Source organism: Acanthochromis polyacanthus, chromosome 1, assembly GCF_021347895.1.
Source record: "Acanthochromis polyacanthus isolate Apoly-LR-REF ecotype Palm Island chromosome 1, KAUST_Apoly_ChrSc, whole genome shotgun sequence".
Taxonomy (NCBI): Eukaryota; Metazoa; Chordata; class Actinopteri; family Pomacentridae; genus Acanthochromis; species Acanthochromis polyacanthus.
The window spans coordinates 49,902,672-49,928,301 of NC_067113.1; the positions used below are offsets into that span (position 1 = coordinate 49,902,672).

Here is a 25,630-nt window from a genome sequence, read left to right on the forward strand (position 1 = left end):
GCCCAGAAAGGAATGAGAGTTAACGTTTCAGAGCAAGGTGTTCTGGGAATTGTAGTCTCACTGAAATGACTGACAGCACAGAATGAACTAGGATAGCGCATGGTAACCTGGAACCTTACACTGAGAGAGAAATGGGTGAACTTGTGTTTGTACAAGCACCGAGGGACACGAATGAGCAAATCTGTGGTGTTTTTTTAAAAATTCAGGTTTTGGAAAATTTTGCATCAGAGGAATGTTTTGGAGATTTGGAAATGAAAAAAATGCTGTTTTAATTTCTTATACACTGGCAGAAATGTTATTTCTAACAGTTTTCTAAGGGTTAAAGGAGAAAAAAAATCTCATTTCATTCTTCATATCTTTGGTTTCCCTTCCAAATCTTATTTGCAGTATCATAAACTCTGAAACAGCAGTTCAGCTATCATAAACTTTGGGCCTTGTTTGACAGATGTGTGTGTGTGTGTGTGTGAATTACAGGTTGATGAATGCAAAATAATGTGCCAAATTAAGAAAATTGTTCGTGTTCAAGTGGAAAAAAATCTTGAAATTTTACAGATTTGTAACATTGTGAGAGAAAAAAAAAACAATCTTAAATATTGTTTGATGAAGTCTGTCTGTGTATTTCTGAATATAATCATTTATAATGTGAAAAAAGTGTGTCTTTAGACATCGACTGCATCCTCCAGTGTTCAAATTATAACTAAACTATTATTCTACGCCCCACGCAGATTTGAAATCCATGTGTCACGTATTAGAGCATAAAAAACTAACTCAGATGAAGTAAATTGAACTAAATCCTGCTGTTCTGCAGCTTGGATCCCCCTGAAGAACACCTTCTTCCTCCACTTGCTGAAATGCTGTTGATCTGCTTCTGTTTTGTCCAGAGCCTTTTCAAACTGAGGATTTGTCACTGTTTATTGTAATCTTATGCACAGCAAATGTGAAAGTGATTCAAAGAATTGGACTGGAAAGATTGTTTTTGGAGAAAAGATTGAATTAAAGGGGAAAAATCTGACTATAAATGGTGTTGAATATTCATTTATGTCAACTGTCTGGGAGGCAGAATTGGGGGGAAAAAAAGACTACAGTGAGTCATCATGTTTGGCATCAGTGTGTTACTAGATTTGGAGTGATCCAAGGAACTTTAGCTGAACTTTCCCTTAAGAGTGCTCTCTGGGAAACTTTAGGGAACGGTCATTTTTTTCTGAACCTTCAAAAAATGCCTAGGGAACGGCCCAGGAAATTCCTTGAAGGTTACATTTGGGAACTATCAGGAAATGTTTAAGGAATGTTCTCAGAAGGTTGCTATTCTATGAACTTTCAGGGAACATTCCTTAAAATGTTAAGGAACCCTTCTGCGGAATCTTGTGAAACATCTTGAGAATGTTCCCTGAAAATTCCCTGAACGTTACTGTTGTACTTTCTGTTTGAAAATCTTCAGAGAATATCCAGGAAACATTCCCCGAACCTTCTTTTCCGAATGCTCCCTGGAAGGGTACAGTCCGCCTGAACCTTAGGAAACGCCAAGAAACGTTCACTGAACATTCTCTAAAGGTTACTGTTTGGCTTTTTTTCAGGGAACATCTAGGGATCATCCTCTAAAAGGTTCCCTGAAGGTACTGTTTGTTGAACTTTAGAAAATATCCAGCGAATGTTCCTGAACCATTCCCTGAAGGTTTTTGTTTGGGTTTCTTCAGAAAACATCCAGTTTCCCAAAACACATCTAAAGGTTCCCTAAAGGTTACTGTTTGTTAAAACCTTCAGAAAACATCTAGAAAATGATCCCTAAGCATTCCCTGAAGGTTGCTGTTTGCTGAACCTTTAGAAACACCCAGAGAACATTCTCAGACCATTCCCTGAAGGTTATTGTTTGGGGTTCTTCAGAAAACATCCAATCAGAACGTTTCCCAAATCTGATCTAAAGGTTCCCTAAAGGTTACTGTTTGCAACAACAACAAAAAGAACTTCATAAACATCTAGGGAATGATCCCTAAACATTCCCTGGAGGTTGCTGATGCAACAACTTTCAGAAAACTGAAAAACTGAATTAAAGGGGAAACAATCTGACGATAACTGGTGTTGAGTATTAATTTATGTTTGCTGTCTGAGAGGCAGAATGGGAAAAAGACTACAGTGAGTCATCATGTTTGGAAAGATTTGAGGCTTCAGTGTATTAATAGATTTGGAGTGATGACCAGATCAACCTGCTATAGGGGCCTGAGGGGAAAAAGTAAGTGCAAATTCCAGCCTCAGCCCACTATTCCCAGCAGGGATTAGCATCTGTAATGAGACACATTTATTAGCTGACATTTTGGGGTTAGACAGTTTGCACAGTATCAGATGACGGCGGCCATAAAAATTTATCTTTGGGGTGAGATTGAAGACCAGGCTGAAAGATACAATCTCCTCCTGAAGACAGAGTTTCTGTGATCTTACTTCAAAACCAAATCCAAAGAGGCAGCTTTAAATCGTAATGCAGCTTTGTTTGAGAAGCACTTATCTTAACAATGGAGCAGAAAAGAAGTCAGCCTTTATTCTCGTCTGCAAAAAACAAGTCCCTGCTGCACATTAATCAACATAATGCCAGAGCTACGTGGACAAGTCTTTATCGTGAATGTTTGCTAGTTATTGCTGATAAAAGTTTTTTTTTTTAAGTCTAATTACTCTTGTGTAAAACTGACAGTAGCTGCTTTCTCTGGAAAACCACACCTGGTGGGATCGACGTCATACCTTGCAGCAGTTTTCTCTTACAGCTGGAGCCAAAGAAGGCGGCGCTGTGGGTCAGTGTGGGAAATTGATGACAAAGGTGCCTGCAGTTGACGTCTAAATTAATTTATTAGTCAGATATCACAGAAGCCCGATCCAAAGAGGAGATAGATTTGAGGAAATAATGGGTTTTGGCTGTAAATGAACACCAAAGTAGCTGCTTCTATTTAATGTACATTTAATGCCAATGTATTAACCCTCTGAACCACCAATCAAAGCAGGTTCTGGGCATTTTTTGGCACATTTTAAGTCACTGTGGGCTCATTTTCACTGCAATATAAAGTCCTTTACCTCTGTGGAAGCAGCACAAGCATGTCTAGAAGTACAGAGAGCCCAATAATGTGCTTCGTGCTCTATGACAATTTTTTAATGCCAATCTCAATGCCATTTATTTTTACAAAAATTTAAAAAAATCTAACTGAAAACAACATGTCCAACAGTTTTGTTTTTCAGGTACCCATATGTGTTACCCATAACGGAAAGTTGCTACCATATGTGTCCATACTTGTCTCCATACTTATTGGACAGGTGTAGATATCTGTGTTCTTGTGTAAACTTACACTCTCACATTTGGATTCCTTCTGCAACATTTGTATGTTGGATAAATTAGTCCATCATTTATCAGCTATTTTAAAATAAACTTAACTGCCCAGATTAAAAAAAATCTAACTGAATGATTTTATTTACTCTACACTGAATCTCTGTTCAGGGAACCTTCAGGGAACGGAGCTGTTATTCACTGAATCTTCAGAGAACACTCAGGGAACGTTAGCTGAACTTTCTCTTAAGGGTGTCAGGGAAACTTCAGGGAATGGTTATTCTTTTCTGAACCTTCTGAAAGCTTCTGGGGAACATTCCCAGAAAATGTTCTGAAGGTTACGTTTGGGAACTATCAGGAAAAGTTTAGGGAATGTTCTCAGAGGGTTGCTTTGCTATGAACCTTCAGGGAACATTCAACGAAAGTTAATGTTAAGGAATCCTTTTGCAGAATCTTTTGAATCATCTAGGGAACATTACCTGAAGATTACACGAAGGTTATTGTTTGGAAATCTTCATGGAATGTCTAGGAAGCATTCTCTGAACCTTTTCTGAATGTTCACTGAACCTACAGAGAACATCCAGGGAACGTTAACTGACCTTTACCTCAACGGTGCTGTCTGGGAAACATTAGGGAATGGTTATTCTCTTCTGAACCTTCAGAAAACATCTAGGTGACGTTCCCAGAATATTCCCTGAAGGTTACTGTTTGACTTTTTTTCAGGGAACAACTAGGGAACATCCTCTAAAGGCTCCCTGAAGATGACTGTTTGCTGAATCTTTAGAAAACATCCAGAGAACATTCCCTAAAGGTCACTGTTTGCTAAAATCTTCAGAAAACATCTGAGGAACAAAATCCCTAAACACTCCCTGGAGGTTACTGTTTGCTGAAACCTTCAGAAAATATCAAGGAAATAATCTCTAAACATTCCCTAAAAGTTACTGTTTGCTGGGAAATCAGTTCAACACCATGACTGAGAATTTTCACGACACACGTTCACAGCACATTGAGACAACATTGATTAAATTATAGAATTTTAATTGGCAACTGAAACCATGGTATGACACATTGTTGATTCAATTGCATATTTTCAACAATTAAACCTTTTACAAAGTTGATCTATGGCTGATATTTCACCAAAAATCAACCTTTTAGTGTGCCCAGATAGCTTCACTGGCTGAGCAGGTGACTTTCATATAGTCCTTAATGCAGTGGTCACGGGTTTTAATCCAGCCCATAGCCATTTACTGCATGTCATTCCTCCACTCTTCTACCCATGTCTCTCTCTGCTGTCTGTTACATAAAAAGGTCCAAAATATCAACCTTATGAATGTTAAATCAACATTTTTTTTCTATCTGGGTGTTACAATAACACATAGAGAAATGTAATAATCATTTCCTGATCAACACAATGGAGCATAAAGGAGCAGAAAAAGAGCATTCTTAAAGCACACGTCAACCTCAATGAGTATTTGTTTCATTCATAATAGAGGTGAGGAGATGTGATCCCTCCCAGCAGGACACCTGACACCCAGGTGCGTCTCTGGCTCCGCCCCCTTCTCTGCCGGGACCCAACTAAGCAGCGACAACAAAGAGGAGCGGAGATCCAGGAACCAGCTCTGAATGAACGTTCCGACCTCAGGCTGTTAACGTGTCTGTGTGAGTTCACGATGGACGAGGTGTTTTTTAAATCGGCTCTTCCTGCTCAGGACTCCTCGGCGCTGGGAGACTCCAGTCTGGCTCTGCCGGTCCAACTCTCCCCCAGATCCTCGACGAAACCCGACTCCAGCTCCCGGAGCCTGAGAGTCCAGCAGCAGGTCCAGCTCACTCTGGCTCGGCAGGCACGGAAGACTCACTCAAACGGTAATGTTCATTTATTTTATCTATTATTGACGTGATTAAAGCCGGGACTGTGCTTTCCCACACAGATGCACATGAGGCCACTCCCATGTTTCCACCTGGAGGATCATTTTACTGAGGGTGGGACAGTATCTGCCTCCCAATACTCACATTACTACCTTAGACTATGTCTTATTTTGACATTTTTGGCATTAAAAGCTCACTGGTAAACATTTTTTTTTTTTTATTATGAGGGTTATTCGAGAAATAGATGACATTTTATCCAACAAATTTCAAATAATTCATGTACAAAATAGTAAAACATACAGTTATTGTGTACATTTTTTTTTGTCCTGAGACCAAATTGAAAAAAAAAAAAACTAGGAGAAATATTTTTAAAATACCAAATAAGCTTGGACGTCCCCCTAAAATGACCTTTGTCTCTTGTCCCACGTCCCTGATGACCAAATTGAATCTCAAACAAAACAGTTGAATTTAAATTTAAATCTCCTTTTTTGGTATTCTTTTTTCATTGATGTCTCTTGTAACTGTGGGAGCGTTTCTTTAGTCAACATAATATTTTAAATAATAATTATTTCGCATGTGTGTGACCTGCTGAAAGCGGTTGTTATTTAGACTGAATCCAGACATTTCTGTGAGTGGAATGCTTTCTGCATACGAGTTCAACAGGTTTCTGTAGTTTCATCTGTCTGCCTGAAGGCTGACAGATGTGACGGAGGACCAAACGTGATCTTATTATCTCACCTAGTGGCCTATTTCCAGCACTTTACACCTCATTTATGATGCACTGGGAATTAATAAAAGGTGGTCTGGTCAGGTATGAACTTTTGTCGGAACAATAATAGTAATAGCAATAACAATAATGACAATAAGTATTCAGAGAAGGTGATTCAGCATGTTGGTCTACAGTGTAAAGATTTAAATTAATTAACCTTCCTATGTTATGATGTTCATAGGTCATGTTTAATTATCCAAAAATGTCAGAAACCAAATAATCCCAATAGAAATAATTTCTATCTCTTTAATAATTATTTCTATAAATATTTAATGCAGCTGCATTTTTTAAAATCTCTCTCAGATCATTGTTCTGTAGGGATAATTCACGTGCTTTTCATAAAAAATGCAGATCATAACTTTTTTCCAATGTACATTGGAAAATACCTACAAATAAAATACAGTAGTTTTACATGACATTTTTTTTTTTTTACAATTTTTATGTTATGTTACATTTTTCTTTTTTTTTCTTCGTATGGAGTTGATAAAGGCTTCCTCCCACAGTCCAAAAATATGCTGAGGTTAATTGATTATTCTAAATTGTCCGTAGGTGTGAATGTGAGTGTGATTGTTTGTCTGTATATGTAGCCCTGTGACAGACTGGCGACCTGTCCAGGGTGTCCCCTGCCTTCACCCGAGTCAGCTGGGATAGCCTCCAGCACCCCCATGACCCTAGTAAGGATAAAGCGGTGTATAGAGAATAAATGGATGAATGGAGTTGATAAACTAACAAAATCTGTTCAGTTCAGGGTGAAATCAATTATTTTCACTGAACAAATGTGTTACACTTACTGTGGATTGTTGTTGGGTCTTTTGTTACCTGGTTTTGTTTAACATTACGGTGTTGGATGATGTCTGAAAATAAGGCAATGAAATAATAATCCTGTCGGCTCCATTCTTATGCGGACTGATGAACAGAAAATAATGTGACAAGGTTCAGCATTTGGTTTGCAGTGTTGTGAGTCTGTCTTGTGCTGGGTGGGATTCAGGACAAAGTGTTGCCATGTAGGTAATTACAGAGTGGAACAATATCCTCCAACAAAACTTCCTTGACTTGTTTCAGGTGGTGTCCATTTACAGAAGATCAAGAGCTTCGATGCAGCAGATGGATTTTTAGCTAATACAAAGGTGAAATCTTTTCCTGTTCTGTCTTCGCTCATGTACACACACAGTTTATTGACATTTTCCATCTTTGTTATACACTACTGTTCCAAAGTTTGGGATCATCCAGAAAATTTCACATTTTCTGTGAAAAGTCACACTTTTATTTATGTGCTAACATAACTGCACAAGGGTTTCTAATCGTCAATGAGCCTTTCAACACCATTAGCTAACACAATGTAGCATTAGAACACAGGAGTGATGGTTGCTGGAAATGTTCCTCTCTACCTCTATGGAGATATTCCATTAAAAATCAGCTGTTTCCAGCAAGTGATGCTTTTGTGAACCTTTAGAAAACGTCTACAGAACGTTCTCAGAAAATTTCCTGAAGGTTACATTTGGGAACTATCTGGAAATGTTTCTCAGGAAGTTGCTTTTCTATGAACCTTCGTGTGACATTCAATGAAAGTTAATGTCTGGGAACCCTTTTGCGGAATCTTTTGAAACATCTAGGAAACATTCCCTGAATGTTTACTGAAGGTTACTCTTTGGAAATCTTTGGGAAATGTCCAGGAAACATTCCCTGAACCTTCTCTGAATGTTCCCTGAAGGGTACTGTCCACTGAACCTTCAGTAAACATCCAGAGAACGTTCCCTGAACATTTTCTGAAGGTTGCTGTTTGGCTTTTCCAGCCCTTTACAGCTAGAATAATCATTTACACATTAACAATGTCTAGACTGTATTCCTACTTAATTTATTGTTATCGTCATAGAAAAAAAATGCTTTTATTTCAAAAATAAGGATATTTCTAAATGACCCCAAACTATGAACGGTAGAATCTATCACTCAAAGCTTTACCTCATGGTCATTTTCACAGCTGGGTCTGACCTGAGGAATTCTGTCTTTTCCTGCTCATCATATAAATGAATGAGCTTCTTTGCTCTTGTGTCATCACAGCATGCGTCCCTTTACTCCATGATTTGAATGTAGTCAAATAGGAGTGTATGGTTTTCTGCTGCTACTTCCTGAATCTTCACAGACTCCAAGTCTATCAGATCGTTCACCGTATTATCAGCTTTAGCTTTTACATATCATTTGTGAGTATTTAAACAGTGTTTCCTGCGAATGTACGGACTGGAGCCCTGAAACTCACAAAAGAGAAATGGTCCTTTTCTAAACAACTTACCGGTTTACAAAATAACGTAAGACATAATTTATGCCAGAAAAGCAAACAACAAAAGCAATAAAAGGCTTTTATAATATCAACTACTTTGAGATTAAATAAAAAGTATAAAGTGTTATATTTTACAAATATTTACTTATTCAACAACACAATTCATTGTAGTATTCAGTTATATTTTTGACTTATGTAAACTGTATGGACAATAGTGCTTTTATTGTATTATGTAGTGTTGTAAATGTATTATGTGTAGAAATGCATTCTTTTGTTTTTGCTTCTTTTTGTTTTTTGTTTTTCTGACTGTTGAATTTAAATGATTGTGGACTTATGCTGGGAGGGAGTGGACATTGATAAGTTCTCTGAACTTTTTCTGCTCCTTTTTTGGGCACAAACTGAATTGAACTCGCCCTATTAACTCAACAAATGTCTGCTCAAAATAAACAAATAAAATAAAAATAAAAATAAAATAAATAAAACTATATTTTGTCCATATAGATGTAGCCAAATACATTTACTAAATGTCATAAAGAATAAATTAGTTGTTTACAGAACGTCATATTAATAGAAAATGAAAGTATGCAGTTCAGCATTGTTGCTATAATCTGACATATTTACATCTATTGCTGCCTAAATAGACGTTCATTAATGTGCACTGTCCCTATCAAATAAATAAACAGTGTATTTTTCTTTCACAGGTAATTGGATCAGGCTACCACAGTCACTCCCTCTCAAGTAAGACTCTGCAGAAACCATCCAGGAGGGTTGAAGTGACTCCTCCACCGAGCCCAGAGTTACCTCGAACCCGCTTCAACTTCAGCACCTTCCGTTTTGGGACTCACACCATCCCAGGACCCAGTCATTCACACATTGGGGGCTCTCCGTTGCACCGCTCTCATGGGTCTGATTCACTGCAGCGCTACGCTTTCTCTGAAGTGCCTCGTTGCTCACAGATGCCGGTGTCCACATCTGCACTGGGGACGTACCGCCGGAGGTCATTCAGACAGATGTCAGGGCCTCAGTCTGGGTTTGCAAGTGCAGCATTTCAGCAGAGTGGCGAATATGGATCTCAGTGGGGCCACAGACAGAGTATTATCAAACAGGAGAGACACACCGTGCAGGGACACAATGGTGATCTGATGCTTAGTCCCATCCAGCCTGATGGAGGTTTATCCTGGCTGGCTCAGGCTCGGAGGGACGGTCAGAGGTCCATCAGACTGAATTCATACCCGCCTTCAGTCGTCAGTGCAGAGGTGGAGCTGGGGGGGCAGGTGGACGTAGATTTCCCCATTCAGCCGATCCAGGCACAGAACGTCACAACACTGTAAGATCTATGTTCACTTTGTAAGTTTAGTGATTCTAAAATATATTGTGGATTGATTGATATGGGTTCTTCAGGGCTGATATTGATGCTGATCATCGCTGATCAAGAAAAGTTGATTTTACCGATATTTGGAAACAATGTACAGTAGCTTTCAAAAGTTTGGGGTCTCCCAGATAATTTCACATTTTCTATGAAAACTCACACTTTCATTCATGTGCTAACATATCTGCACAAGGTTTTTCTAATTATCAGTTAGCCTTTCAACACCATTAGCTAACACAATGTAGCATTAGAAGACAGGAATGATGGTTGCTGGAAATGTTCCTCTGTACCCCTATGGAGATATTCCATTAAGAATCATCCATTACCAGCTAGAATAGTCATTTACCACATTAATAATGTCTACTCTGTATTTCCGATTCATTTAGTGTTATCTTCATTGAAAAAAAATGCTTTTCTTTCATAAGTAATAATTTTTGACCCCAAACTTTTGAACAGTAGTGTATATTGGGGATTGATTGATATGGGTTCTTCAGGGCCGATACTGATGCGGATCATTGCTGATTAAGAAAAGTTGATATTACCGACATTTGTAAACAATATACATTAGATGTAATGTTTTAAGAGGGTGTGTTATCAAATATTATTTCATTCATAACTAAGTTTCTTCATTAATAAGGGTTACTAGAACTGAGAGTTTAAAATAGATCAGTTTGTCTCTGTCTGCTGTTCTTCTCAGTTTACTTAATATTTTACTTTTTTGTCATTTTTATTTCTCATTAAGATCCATATCATAAAGCACTATTAATTATTGTTTTCCAGACTCTTTGTCAGGTTAATGTCTGGCTGCCTTCTAACTTAACCACTAGCTGTTAGCGTGACGTTAGCCACTGTGAGAGCAGCTAATTTCCTGTTTTGTGGCAACGGCTTGTGTTTTTCAGCTTTTACTGCTTGAGAGACATTTCTGAAACCACAGAGGCCTGAGACGTGAAGTAGTGCATTTAGTTTATCAGTAATCAGTCAATAAAAATACCCATTCGATAATCAGAAAAATGCTAAATTTTGCCCACAATAATTGGCCAGGCCAATCATCAGTCTATCCCTGCTATATACTCCTGCAATGCCCTGATGTGTGCTTCAGGCCATGAACCGTGTTTTGTCTCTTCTCACACAGAAAATCAGAGAACAAGCCTCCAGAGATGACGATGGAAAGAGCCGTGAACCTTCTGACCCAAGATAATGAGGAAACACTGATCTGTGCAGCCAGCTTCATACAGAACCAGTGTTTCCAGAGTGCTAATGCGAAAAAGATGGTATGTTTAATCACATTCAGTCATTTTACAATGATTCAGAATAGTTACAGATGTAAAACAGAATGGTGGAAAATGAGACTACTAATATGTCCTCATCCAACTTGGCTCAATTTTAGTAAATATGCAAATATTTATTTTCAGTACGAACAACACGTTTTAACTAAATTAGCAAAATTGCTAATCTGATCGGGCTGTGGGAAAGTGATATCAGTCCATTTATGTTGGTGATAAATGATATGATCAGGATAATTAAGCATAATTCGAAGCACATGATACTTTCGGAACATCACAGTTGAGGTAGATGAACCCTCTGAACCCCCAGAAACCATTGGCGGGTTTGAAAAGCATGTTTTCTTTTAACAATTACCACAGTTACACCAGATGTCAGAGCCAGAAACTGTGAGAACAAAAAGAATCCATGGATTTTGAATTCTCTGGCAGTCCTTGAACCACTCATCTGTGACATGCAGGTCCATCGGGGAACTTAACCAAATCCAAAATCATTGTATTTCATTTTAGCTGCTTTGACTTCAAACAAAAAAACAAGAAGAATCTTTTTGAAATTTAATGTTATTGAATGTGCCTTTCTGTACTTTTGTGTTGCCCTCACCACCACCAAATATTTTGGATTTATAGAATTTTAACCCTGCCAAACACCATAAGAGACATTTTTCAGTTCTCTTTACTTATAGTCAAGGTTGTGCTGTTTCCATAGATGTACAGGACTTTATATTGTAATCAAAAATGAGGCCACAGTGAGTAAATATGTCAGTCTGTAAATCTGTCAGTCAATAATGTGCTGCTGTTTTCAGGTTTATTATCTCCGTGGGATCGGAAAGCTCCTAAAGCTCCTGGACAATGACAGCGAGGAGGTGCAGCGAGTTACTGCCGGTGCGCTACGCAACGTGGTTTACCAGAGCAACGAAAATAAGATGGAAGTGAAGGACAACGAGGGTTCGGCTGTAATTTTGCAAACACTCAAGAGCAGCCGTGACATCGAGACCAGACGGCAGCTTGCAGGTCAGATTCTTTACTTTGTAACATAGATAGCAACTGCCTTTTCTTGCAAGGATTGTCAAAACAACTTTCTTTATTTGCTTTACATAGATAAATAGTGGCTTTAAGACCCATGAAATGTTCCTATGGCTGCTCTGTACCTACAGATATGCAACGATCACAACATTAAAACCGAGTATTTTGTAAGTCTAACTTGTGCCTTTAAAACAGCTCTGACATGGCAGGACGTGGACACAGCACTTCTAGGGATGTGCAGTGGGATCTGGCAAAAGGATGTTGGCTGTTGATCCTTTAAGTCCTGTGGGTTGTGGTTAGGCCTAGATAGATTTCTGGTCTGTTGTGACACATCCATCGGATTCTTTCTAGAGTATTTGGAGACTTTGAAGGTTGGTTTAGTGCATTGAGCTCATGGTCGTGTTCCTCGAGCCATTCGAAGTAGGTGTGCTCCATCTGTAACAATGTTTAGTGTTGTGATTCAGTCTGCCTGCTAAGGCCAGTGATGTTCAGGCAGCTTTGTCAGACATATAGTCAAAAATCAATTCTGGATTGAAAGTTGGAGTCATCAAAAAGTTCTCAAGAAAGAGTCTTCAAGCAGTCTTCAAAGTCTGATGCAAATAATGTTTATTCAATACAGGGTTACAAGAATAAACATGAGAAAAATCTCAAGATTTTAAATGCTAGGTTAGCATTATTTATGTAACTCAGCGTAACCTTGGTTCCATCTCACAAGTGCAGATGAAGAGAGGGCTTGCACTTTGGTTCTTAACGCCTTACATGGACTTCATGGGCTTCCGTTGGGTTGCCGCTTTCCACAGGATTGTTTAGTGTATGCATAACTTCAGTGGACACATTAGGTCTTCCAATCTGATCACTGTTTGTTTTAAAGTCTGATATACACATCATATTGATCTAATTTTATCATTTGTTCAATCTTAAAATGCCACAACATTAGGAGGTTGGTAAATGTCGAAGTAATATCCATATGAGTGCTAGATTTCCCAGCAGAACGTTGGATAGTAACACGATGATCAATATTTTTTACTTCATCTGTCGGCAGTTTTAATGTTGTGACTAATCGGTTTAGAAGCTTAATTTTTTTTAGATAAATCTCCTTACAAGTAACAAACTATTTGTTCGTCTCACTCCCAGGTGTTCTGTGGAACCTCTCGTCCAATGACATGTTGAAGAACCATCTCGCCCGGAACTCCATATCCGTCCTCACCCACTCAGTCCTGGTGCCCAGTTCTGGCATTTCTGAAGGCGAGAACCCAAAAGACGAGCTCCTGGCTGATGCTGACACGTTCCACAATGCTACGGGCTGCCTGAGGTAGGCGTCTTTGTTTTTAGCTTCAAAACTCTGCTCGGGCTATAGACTGGATCGAAGAGACGCCGCTACTGCCGTCAGATAATCAGTTCACGGCAGAATAAACATGCAATTTGAAAATTTACATGAATTCACATAATTTTATCGACATAAACTAAACTTTGTATCCAATGATCATTGCTAATTTCTTATCCTGAATGATTGCATGTAGTAAAAAGGTTGAAAGTTTACCACCTATCAGCAGGGACAGATAGCTCAGAAATTACTAAATTTAGTCCGTGTGCAACATGAGGAAATAGTTTTATGATACTACGAAGGGCAAGGGTTAACAGATGGCACAGCTTCAGTAAACAGTATGAGTCAGTGCCAGGCTGAGCTATGACTAAACAGTGTCTCAGTAGAGTAAACTGATATCAGCCTTTCTCTGAATCTTGCTGTAACAAGAATCGGGAAACACCGACTCTAATTCTGTAGTAAGAACAAGCAACAGACCACCCGCTTGATGGTGGATTTAAGAAATATAACATGAAAGAGCTGCTACAGATTTTTAGAAATACTCATCCTATTTCTAATACAGTATTCTGGCATCTTGTTAAACCACAGTTTATGTGTTTTGGTTTGAGTCTGTGCATCATATTGTTGCCTTCTACTTGTTTAGACACACATCATCTCTCTGTTTACTAAGCAGGAGATATCAGACGCTCTGCTCCCTTGGCAACTATAGCCAGATGAAAAGAGTGAAAGACTGAATTATTCATCAAGCCCTCTCTGTTCTCCGCTCTGCTGAACTGAAATCATTCAGTCCTGGCTGGCCCGGCGTTATCAAGTTCTCCTTATCATGTTCTGAAACCTTTTGAGCTCCCAGCGGACGAAAAAAAATGATGAGTTCTTCTTCCTTTTCTGTTTCATCTCGGCACAGAGAGCCTGTTGTGTGGTTTCAGAATGTTAATCGCTGTATTTATTTTCCTGGGGAGGTTGGACAACAGAAAATTGGCTTATAATATTTTGTCGTGATTGCTGCTGGCGTTGGACAAGATACAAAATGGTGCATCCATTACATTATATAATTACATGGCTGATGGAAGGATGCTTATTAGCGTTACTGATGTTGCTAATATGGATCAAAACAGCGCTGACAACTGCTTATCTGATTGAAACGCACTCAAATGCCGCATTAAAGTGATTGTTTCGGCTGTTTTTGTTTCCAGAAATCTGAGCTCTGCCGGTCCAGACGTCAGGAGAGCAATGAGGGAGTGTGACAACCTTATTGACTCTCTGGTTTACTACATCCGAGGGACCGTGGCAAACTACCAGACAGATGACAAGGTGAAATGAAAATGAGAAGCATTCCAGAGAAAATGTTTGTCTTCACAGTGTGATTCACAACAAACTGCTCAACAGTTCAATTCCAAGTGTTGTTGTGGGTTTACAACTAGGAATTTTTACATCTGCATCTTTTCTTTTTATCACAGGGTTGCCAAATCACATATTTTCTACATGAGAGATTCACATTCAGGCTCTGTCTCAAGCTGGCCAAGAAAATTTCATGTAGAGCAGTTATACAAGGGTTGATTTAAAAGTTCAGAAACTGTGGCGGGGATGCACGGTGGTGGTATCATGAATATGGAAATTGTGCAAGCAGTAAAACCTCACTATCAACATCAGGAGCTGTCTTCTTCCTCTGCCAAGGAACACGTTGGAATTATGTGACGATCGGTGTTGGTTTGTCTGTCTGTCTGTCTGTCTGTTAGCATCATTACTCAAAAACGGACAAACGGATTTGGATGAAATTTTCAGAGAAGGTCAGAAATGACACAAGGAGTAACTGAGCAAACTTTGGCAGTGATGCGACTTATAGTCTGAGCCCACAAATTTCTTACAGACTTCTGTATTGTTGTGAGATAGCGTCACAGAGTCACGATCATGTGATTGTGATCCTGCTACAAATCGACTGCTGTGGACCACGATGTTTTAATAACAGTTCATCTGTCAGAAATCATACGACTGAGCAGCTTTGGCGGACTGCTGTGCTCTCTCAGTGCTTTTCTTATACGTGGTTTTGTGACCACTGTTGGGTATGCATTTGCAGTTTGTCTGTAGCAGAGAAGAAGGTGTTCAAACCATCATGTGGAGGATCATCACTGCCACCTAGAGAAGATAGCAATTTTCATGGTGGAACAACCTGCAGTTTCCAAAACCAGACAAAACTTGTCAGGTCAAGGGGTGTACCAGGAGCATGCTTGCTTTTTTTTTTTTTAACATTTAGTCTTCAGGGGTTAAACTGTTAATACAGAGTTTTACTGTAACTTCTAGAGTTGCATTCAGGGCAAACCACCTCAACTGTAGCACAATGGCATGTGGGTGCTCCAGTTACGCAAACACCTCAACAATCCAGTCATCACTCACAATCCACTACTCAGTAGATTTGCTGTGGCTTCTTTCTCTTCCCTAAAATGAACTTCAAGTTGAGGTTTTGTGGTTTTGACACATATTTACAGACGCTGCCAGTCAAAAGTTTGGAGTGACACAGACAATTTCACGCATTCCATGAAAACTGACACTTTTATTCATGTGCTAACATAACTGCACAAGGGTTTTCTAATCATCAATGAGCCTTTCAACACCATTAGCTAACACGATGTAGCATTAGAACACAGGAGTGATGGTTGCAAACAAACAAACAAAAAAACAATTTACCACATTAACAATGTCTAGACTGGATTTCTGATTAATTCAATGTTATCTTCACTGAAAAAAATGCTTTTTTTTTTTTAAAAAAAAGGACTTTTCTAAGTGACCCCAAACTTCTGAACAGCAGTGTAACTGGACTATCAGGGAGCATTATAAGCATTGCAACAGCACTATAAGCAGTGTATCACTGCACAAGGGTATTATTTCAACAAGGATGTCCGCCCATTTTAAATCAGATACAGTTTTTGATATTTCATAACACAGTCTACCTTTTGAACTTTCCAACAAACCTCGTTTGTCTTAAACAGGTTTTCCCTGCAGGAAGTTTGAACATCAGCCTTTTCCACATTTTAGCACCAACAGTAAACCCTTAATCATCATAAAGATCACAAAGAACACCATTCTCATGCCTTTAGTCACCAGAGGTCCACACAGACTTCTCCAAAGTAACAAAACTCCTTTGCTTAGTCACTTTGCTCTAAAATGTCATATCTATTACGGAAATGTCTGTAAAAATGCAGCTGCACTGTGATGAAGACAGAGTCTGTACCAGGTCAGATTGAAGGGACTCGCCAAAAACGTTCACAGGAGGTTGAAGTGGAGTTTGTTGCTTCCAGCTGTTTGTAGGAGTTTTTCCCTCTACTTGAGTCCTAGGCTTGGCTGCAGACATCGCAATATTGTTTTACTTAATTCTAGCGCATATTGATGAGTGTCCACCCAAAAATATGGCAATAAGTGTCCTAGTAATCTTGAAAATACATTTTATTGCACATAAGTGATTCTATTTACAGATGTCCTCACATGTATCAGAGTTTGGTTGAGTTATTAGTAGTTGTTTCTTCGGGGTATTGTAATTTTATGTTTGAACTTTACTCACTTCTGAGCACCAGAATCTCTTCGTCTGGAATATTTCTTCCCTGAAAGTTGGCAGCCCTGTGTTATCATATATTTATGAAAAACACAGTCCAGATCCAAACTGTTTGAGTCTCAGGTGCAGAGCAAATCTCATATCCTGTACCTTTAGTATACCTTCCAATCAATTTCCACTATGTTATATCTACACATGTGATTAAACAGCTTCCCACACTGTTTTTAATTTGATATTTATCTCCGTCTTTATCTGTGAAGTCCACAGAGAACTGCGCCTGTATCCTGCACAACCTGTCCTATCAGATCGAGTCGGAGCTTCCGCAGCATTACACCCGAGATTTCAGAGAATCTCGCCAAAATTTGGCTCCCGATCCGAAGGCTCTCGGCTGTTTTGCTTCCCGCAGTGCCAAGATCACAGAGGTAATCCCTTTGAACAATAATCCACACTGACAATACAAAGATGTGGAATGATATTTGAGAGAGATTTTCTCTAATCCGCCATAAAAGAACTTCTTAGGAGGCAGCCTTACTGAGCTCTTGGTAATATTGTGTTAGTGGTGAGAAATGTTCAAGAAAATGGTACATTTTACAGCTCTGTCAGATGTAGCAGCATGAAGACCTGCTGTTCTGTCTCTATGACATACTTTACATATTTATGATATAGTCTACAGTACATACTTGTGATTACAGCACATTTAACCATTCTTATTGTGATGTAACAGCCTCATTTCTTCTGATTTCCTCAACATTTTGGAACCTGACTGCAAGGTTTTGAAATCATTTTTTTTTGCTCTTGCCACAATTGTACTCACTGTGGGCTCATTTTTCACAGCTAAATAATATCCTAAACTTCTATGGAAACATCACAACCATGGCTAGATGTAGAGAGAATTGTCTTCTGCACAGCACATTAAAGTTGCAATGCCATAAACCATAAAAACAAAAATACGAAAGTTAAAATTTCTGTGATTATTTTTTACACAAATGTGACAACAACTGCAATGATAATGTACCATATTTTTCCAGGTATCCACAGGTTTGTATGTATATGGAAAAATGGTGGCTCTACATGCTGTAGATATTTTACTACCTATGTTTTTTTGTTTATTTCCACCTTTGTTTCCTGCCTGTTCTGCGTAAGCACAGCCTGCAGCTTAGCCCAGTTCATTCAAAAAGTTTCTGAATTTCAGTTACATGACTGTAGATGATAAATAACTTAGTTAAAGCTTTACAGTTGTGCTTAGAAGTGAATATTTTTTGTTTTTTCACAGAATCTGGTTAAGTCAAATGGTTTATTTTTGGCCAATTTTTAAAATGAAACCTGTAGAATAATAAGATTTTGATTTTAAAATCACAATATTAAACTTGATTAGTTTATGGACCGTCTCAAAGTTTGACCATTCTTTTTGTTTTGACAGTTTCTAACTCAGTCAAATGGTGTCAATTTAAAAATTTTGGCTTTCACTTCAACGTGTTTTTCTACCTGCTGAGAGGTTTTTGGGATCAATAAAGTTCAGGCCTGATTGGTCGATCCTTCACGTAAGATTGTTGTTAAAAAGTTTAATTCACAGTATATTGATGAAGGACATGGATTATCAGCTGGTCTAGTAGGTTTCAAATGTGGTAGAAGCATTTTCTTGTTTCCCTTCAGCCAGAGTCCAGAGTCCTAACTAACACCAGGAAACTGCATCATATTACATCACTGCTCTGGCTTCCTGTTAGTCAAAGGATAGAGTTCAAATCTGACTCCTGGTCTACAAAGCACTGAATGGTCTCGGACCAAAACACATCCTGGACTTATTATCTCCATGTGAAGCATCCAGAGCCTTCAGATCATCAGGGACAAGCTTATTGTGTGTCCCCAGAACCAGAACCAGAACCAAGACCAGTGAAGCAGCATTCAGCTATGATGCTCCTCACCTGTGGAACAAACTTCCTGAACACCTGAGTTCTGATCAAACTGTCGGCTCTTTTAAATCGGGCCTGAAAACCAGATAGTTTACTGCAGCTTTCTCTTAGATGCTCAATTTGCTTTCTGACTTTTAATGCACTTTTTGTTGTATTTGTATGATCTTAATGGCTACTTTTAATTAATTAATGCTCTGAATTGCCTTGTGTATGAATTGTGCTCCTCCTCGCCTTGCCTTCAGCACCTGGAGCGTCAGCGCCCCCTGCTGGAGGAGAAGGCCAACCCTCACGGCATCGAGTGGCTGTGGAGCCCCATCACCATCCGCATGTATCTGTCTCTGGTGGCCTGCAGCGTGCGTCATTACACCCAGGAGGCTGCTGTCGGGGCGCTGCAGAACATCACTGCTGGAAACCAAGAGGTAGGACGCTCTGTTTGACGCGTTCAAAGGATCACTGTGCATGAAGTTCAGTTGGTGTGAGAGAAGAGGATGCAGAGGACGGGGTTAGATGGAAGCAGATGAAGGGAAAAGCCAAAAGTCAAAGAAGACTGTGGAAGAAGAAAAGAAACAGGATGGAAATGTTAGAAATGTGTATCCTGACTGTTTATTTACACCTTAATAGATAGAATGATGTTCAAAAAATGTGTGTTTTCCATGAAAACTCACTCTTTTATTCATGTACTAACATAACAGCACAAGGGTTTTCTAATCATCAATTAACCTTTCAACACCATTAACTAACACAATGTAGCATTAGAAGACAGGAGTGATGGTTGCTGGAAATGTTCCTCTGTACCCCTATGGAGATATTCCCTTAAAATCAGCTGTTTCCAGCTAGAACAGTCATTTACCACATTAATAATGTCTAGACTGTATTTCTGATTCATTTAATTTTACCGTCATTGAAAAAAAATGCTTTTCCTTCGAAAATGAGGACATTTCTCAGTGACCCCAAACTTTTGAACCATATTGTAAATTTAGTTGTGGGTCAGATATGTTTTATAATTTAATTGTGTTCTAGCTGATACTGTAAATTTACTTTCATTACATTAAAAGGGCTCGCAGTTCATTCATTCAGTTAACTAGATTTTGTAATCGGTAATAAATATATACACAGCAAGAAGATGATGCAATGTTTAGCACTGTTTTCCTCACAGACTTACGTTTTAAATTTGTTTCCATACTTGCCGTCTATCTGCTCTGTATGGACACAGAACAATTCAGCAGAAAATTGCAGAATTTTTGTCATGTGACTGTTGGTCACAGCTCAGTCAGTCATAGCTTTTCAGTTGTGCAGAAGAGTGCAGAATTTTAGTTTTTTTGCAGAATGAGGTCAGATCAAATTATTCATTTTTGACACATTTTTAAATGAGACGTGGAGAATAAAGTGATTTCGATGAAACAGCACGGTTTTAAGCTTAGATTTAATTAGATTTTCTCACAGAATATATGATTTATCAAGAAAAGTTTTTTTTTTTTTAAAAGACACTGATGATTCTTTCTGTTTTCATAGTTTCCAGCTCTGATAAATGGTGGAACTCTGGTGACTTTTTTGCAAAGATAACTTGCCTCTCAAACCTACTCTCAGGTTTTGGGGTTAAGCAGCTGAATTTTCATTTACAAATGAGTTATTGTGTGTCTGTTCCTCTGTTTTTATATTTATTTTAAAGCCAGCATTAGTATTTCTTTCGCACCATGAACCCATTTTCACCAAAGAAATTGACTTCAGGATAAGAAACAATAACTGTACATCTGCTGATTCTCATCTTTTCAGTTCTGTTTAGCATCAGAAAGCATATCTGTTGTCATTCACACATATTTAATAGATTTTCTGGTTCCTGGCAGATGACTGAAGCCATCGCCTTCACCATCGTTCAGCGGGAAAATGGTCTCCAGCATATTAAGAAGGTTTTAGAGGAGGGAGAGAGTGATGTGAAGAGAACAGCCATATCTCTAATAAGAAACCTCTCTCGCTACCAGGAGCTGCACCCTGCCATCGGTAATTTCACATAAAAACTTGACAGATTTTGACTTTTAGAACAACAGCCCGTTATTTTTTCTCCACTAAGCATTTTTTAAACCACAAACTGCACTTTCAATTTTAACACTACACACATTAAATCGATCTTTGATCTGATTTTTCCTCCTGTAGTGAACCAGGTGCTGCCGGAGGTGGTGGCGATGCTTCCCAACGACGACACCGACCTGCCCAGCGAGGTGACGACTTCTCTGTGTCAGATCCTCATCAACCTGAGTCAGAGCGACATGAAGAACGTCAAGGCCATCGTCAACCAAGGAGGCCTCCGGAGGATCATCAACATCAGCAACGCGGACAACGGGTCAGTCAGAGTCACATTAAGTGTTTGCAAATGAGGCGTAATAATTTCACGTTTCATGATGAGCAGTTCACAAGAAATGGAGACAAATGAACTGGTTCAGTGCAAAATCACAGAACACTGTATCTGTACTCTGTGTGATATCAAGTACACCTAAACATACAGCAGTTTCCATTTCAGAAGAAATATTTTTCAAGCAGCAAATCCCAAACTTCTGATGTGTCATTATATAAATTCACTGCATCATATTCTGGTACGTTAGTTAAATAAAAGAAGCAAAACAAGATAAGAATGAGATCAAATAAAATAAAATAAGATGACATAAAATACAATTATTAGATACAATGAAAACACAAGATAAAATGAAACAAGACGACATGGTCATCAGTATCCCCCTCAACATGTGATGTCTATGAGTCTATATCCAAAATAGTGATCAAGGGCCATAACTCTGTTAAATATTATCGCACAGGTCTCATTTTCGAACTTGATCAAGGTGTTCATGGTGTGAAGCTACACACTAAATTTCATAATCCTAGCTGTAATAGCTTCCGAGAAAAGCTGTCCCCTTCATGTCGGACGGACGCATGGACACACGGACTGACGGAGGCCAAACCTATATCCCCCTTTTCCACTTCGTGGAGGCGGGGGATAATAAAATGTGATGACATTAGAAAAAGCAAGATAAAATAACTAGTAGGCATAAATGAGGCAGTGTATTACAGAGGGACAAAAAGTAACATTAAACAGGAATTAATTGATGTTGATCTTTAATATGTAGAAAAAAATAATGTAGACAGGTACTTCCATGTGTAGAAGATACTGATATCACATAAATACTCATATATGTAGAAAATGTTGACACTGCACAGATTCTTGTTAATGCAAAAAGTAAGAATATTGCACCAATACTATTCTAAAATAGTTATCTAAGTGCCTCATCTGACATCTGATCTGAGCAAAAACTGAACTATTATAATCAAACTTTACTTCATGTGTCAAAAACCAAAACAACTCGCAGTAAAACTGTAGCTGTGACCTGACTTCTCCTTTCTGTTTCCTAGTTATGGATCGAGCCGAGCAGCTCAGGCAGCTTGTGTCCTGCTGCAGGTGATCTGGAAACACACTGATCTCCACGGGGCCCTGAAGAGGGTGAGTACCTGAACGCATCACGTTGCATCATATCACACGGTTCTTCAGTGACACCGACCGTGGATTTGTCAGTCGTCTACGGTTCTGCTGTCAACAAATGTAAGCTCACACTGAGATACTGCAGGAACTCTGTCTGCATGTGTTCTGGTAACTCAGTGGAGTTCATTTATTTAAAAAGAGACAACTTGCACTACTGTTCCAAAGTTTGGGGTCACCCAGACAATTTCATGTTTTCCATGAAAACTTACACTTTTATTCATAATTTGAACAAGAGTTTTCTGATCATCAATGAGCCTTTCAACACCATTAGCTAACACAATGTAGCATTAGAATACAGGAGTGATGGTTGCTGGAAATGTTCCTCTGTACCTCTATGGAGATATTCCATTAAAAATCAGCCGTTTCCAGCTAGAATAGTCATTTACCACATTAACAATGTCTAGACTGTATTTCTGATTCATTTAATGTTATTTTCATTGAAAAAAAACTTTCCTTTCAAAAATAAGGACATTTGTAAGTGATCCCAGACTTCTGAACAGTAGTGTATCGATCAGTTTATCTTACAGCAGTCCTGTGTTTCTCATAGTGAACCTACACTTGATAGGAAGTTTCCTGTTCACCTGAAGTTCACCAAACTGAATGTTACCTTATTGCAGACTCTTTTTATGTTGGTTTGGAAGCTGAATCTAACCTCTTTGAAGTTTTAGGTCTGAATTATTTATGAGACCTGCATTTCAGGCTTTAATAAACATTTTTAGCTTCTGCGTCATGGCACAGATAGTTCTGGTCAGAGGATTTAGTTCAGGTTTACAGAATCGGACTCTTCCTTTCAATCAGTTTCTTCATTCAGATGAAACAATTTGTGTTTTGCATAATAGACATTGTTGCCGGTGTAGGTTTTGTGTTATATGTTGTGACTCCTTTAATTCATATTGTTCACTGAATGGAGAAAACAAATAAGTCTTTTGGTATCTAAATTGTGGATAGTATGTTTGATATGGTGATAGAAAGTATATCTTACTTTTGTTGACATTGTGAGCAGGACTCCTTTGACATTTACATGAAAGTTCAAAAGTTTGGGGTCACCCAGACAATTTCATGTTTTCCATGAAAACTCACACTTTTTTTCATGTGCTAACATAATTACACAAGGGTTTTCTAGTCATCAATTAGCCTTTCAACACCATTAGCTAACACAATGTAGCATTAGAACACAGGAGTGATGGTTGCTGGAAATGTTCCTCTGTACCCCTATGGAGATATTCTATTAAAAATCAGCTGTTTCCAGCTAGAACAGTCATTTACATCATTAACAATGTCTAGACTGTATTTCTGATTCATTTAATTTTACTGTCATTGAAAAAAATGCTTTTCCTTCGAAAATGAGGACATTTCTCAGTGACCCCAAACTTTTGAACCATATTGTAAATTTAGTTGTGGGTCAGATATGTTTTATAATTTAATTGTGTGATTGTTGTGATTTATCTAATGTTTTCTTTATTGGGGAAAAAAATGCTTTTCTTTCAAAAATAAGGACATTTCTAAGTGACCCCAAACTTTGAACAGTAGTGCGCACATTCACAAGTTAGATTTTTATTTTTTAATTCACTTGTTGCTGTTCGTGTTCGATGTCTGCCTTAGTGTCTTTTCTGACTTTACCACTAGGGGGCACTAAAGACTCCAGTCTGCTGTAATAGCTTCTGCAATGCAACACAATCACAGTGACTTCCTTCTCTTTTCAGAGTGGCTTCAAGAAGTCTGATTTCATCAATGCCAGAACAACAAGGGTTGTGAACTCAAGATGAGACTGAAATCCTCAAACTTCCACAAAATCCCTCAACGCACTGTTTTCTGACATTTTAGAATTTCATGCTCCAGACAAAACATCATGAACTCCACCTACATTTCCCGTAAAGATCCTCTTTAAAATCTGACTTCGGCTTCAGGACAAACACGTCCTTGTAAGTGGGAGGTTTTATTAAAACAGATAATTAATGTTGGAGCAGGAAAGCGACTGATGCAAGAAGTACATTAATGAAGAGCTGTTTCTCATTTCATGGGACCTTTAAAGCACCTTTTTTAGTTTTTTGTTGACATTCTTCATGAGATGCATCACTTCTGGCCGCTGTCTTAGTAACTTATAGTCAGAATGTAGATATTTTTGATCCGTCTCTGAAATTTAAAATCTTTATGTTAGTGTATTTTTTTTCTATTCTAACAATTTGTTTTTAAGCACTTCTGGTAATTATGCAGAGAACCACAAAGGACATGAATATGAAATAAATGTATATAAAGTGTATTTTAAAGTGTAACATACAAAAATAAGTGGATCTCTGGGCTTCTGACTTGAGTTGTTTCCAGAAATAAATGCTGTTTTGAGTTATTTTTGTAAGGAAATGTTCTAATTATTTAGGGAAATGCCACAAACTGTTAGCTCATATAGATATAGATCAGTAAGAATACACTGTCCGTTAAAAAAAAAGTTGCATACTCTAACATATTGTTGGACTGCCTTTAGCTTTGAGTATGGCACAAATTCGCCGTGGCATTGTTTCGATACCCTTCTGCAATGCATTTATTTGTCTCCAGAGTTGCATTTTCTACCAATATCTTATATTGATGATGGGAGAGACGAACCGCTGCACAAAGTCTTCTCCAGAAAATCCCAAATATTCTCATTGCAGATGAGGTCTGGACTCTGTGGAGGACAGTTTGTCTCATGCTCCCTGATCCACTCATTGTCAATGTGAGCCCCATGAATCCTGGCATCGTCATCTTGGAATATGTCCATGTTATCAGGGAAGAAAACTCTGCTGATGGAAAGACCTGGCCATTCAGTATATTCAGGTAGTCAGCTTATCGCATTATTTGGGAACATAACTTTGCTGAATCTGACCAACCCCAGATCACAACCCTACCCCCCACAGGCTGGTAGGCATTAGACATGATAAGTGCACCACTTGTTTAAGAAATGAGAAGCTCCTCAGTGCATCAGCTAGGGTTAAAGAAGTTGTTGCAGCTGAAACACTGCAGTAATTATCCAATGGAAGGATCTTACCTATTTGCTTAGTTATATCCTGGTGGTGACTATTTTTTTGGACAGGCAGTGTAGTATGTACAGTAAACAGTTTTTCCTTAATGGATCGCTTCAATCAGTTGGAAAAAGGTCAGTCACTGCTTGGCTTTACAGCATGACAAATGACCACACAGTCTCAGATGTATCTCCCATTCCTGTGAATTAATCCAGGAAAAGGTTGACTCATTTATCAAAATAATCACTCCGACCTGCCAAAGATCAATATGCATACGTTTTAATAGAATCCTTCTGACAGACAGTGCAGGAAACCAGGATTAAAACCCCAGTAAACAACTTTCTCTGTCTATTTTTTTCTGCACATTAACTGTGGAAGATGAGGTCTGTGCTGGTGGGAAAATGTCAAAAAAAAAAAAAGAAAGATGTGTTGGCTCCCGTGTTGGTTTGT

The 25,630-nt window shown here is 38.6% G+C and overlaps 1 protein-coding gene across 1 annotated transcript; it reads left to right on the forward strand.

Moving 5' to 3' along the window:
• The first annotated feature begins 4,797 nt into the window (after positions 1-4,797).
• pkp2 (plakophilin 2) lies at positions 4,798-24,531 on the forward strand. The gene is made up of 13 exons (XM_051948930.1): positions 4,798-5,164; positions 6,999-7,063; positions 8,913-9,538; positions 10,713-10,851; positions 11,664-11,871; positions 13,018-13,195; positions 14,401-14,518; positions 17,012-17,173; positions 18,904-19,080; positions 20,506-20,659; positions 20,813-20,999; positions 22,061-22,148; positions 23,891-24,531. The coding sequence occupies exons 1-13, from the start codon at positions 4,972-4,974 to the stop codon at positions 23,951-23,953; spliced, it is 2,358 nt and encodes a 785-aa protein (XP_051804890.1). The 5' UTR covers positions 4,798-4,971; the 3' UTR covers positions 23,954-24,531.
• The last annotated feature ends 1,099 nt before the right edge of the window (positions 24,532-25,630 follow it).

Coding starts and splice junctions, on each gene's coding strand:
- pkp2 (XM_051948930.1), top strand. CDS start 4,972: ATGGACGAGGTGTTTTTTAAATCGGCTCTTCCTGCTCAGGACTCCTCG. Junction 21,000..22,060: donor ATCAGCAACGCGGACAACGG/GTCAGTCAGAGT, acceptor TCTGTTTCCTAG/TTATGGATCGAGCCGAGCAG. Junction 22,149..23,890: donor TCCACGGGGCCCTGAAGAGG/GTGAGTACCTGA, acceptor TTCTCTTTTCAG/AGTGGCTTCAAGAAGTCTGA.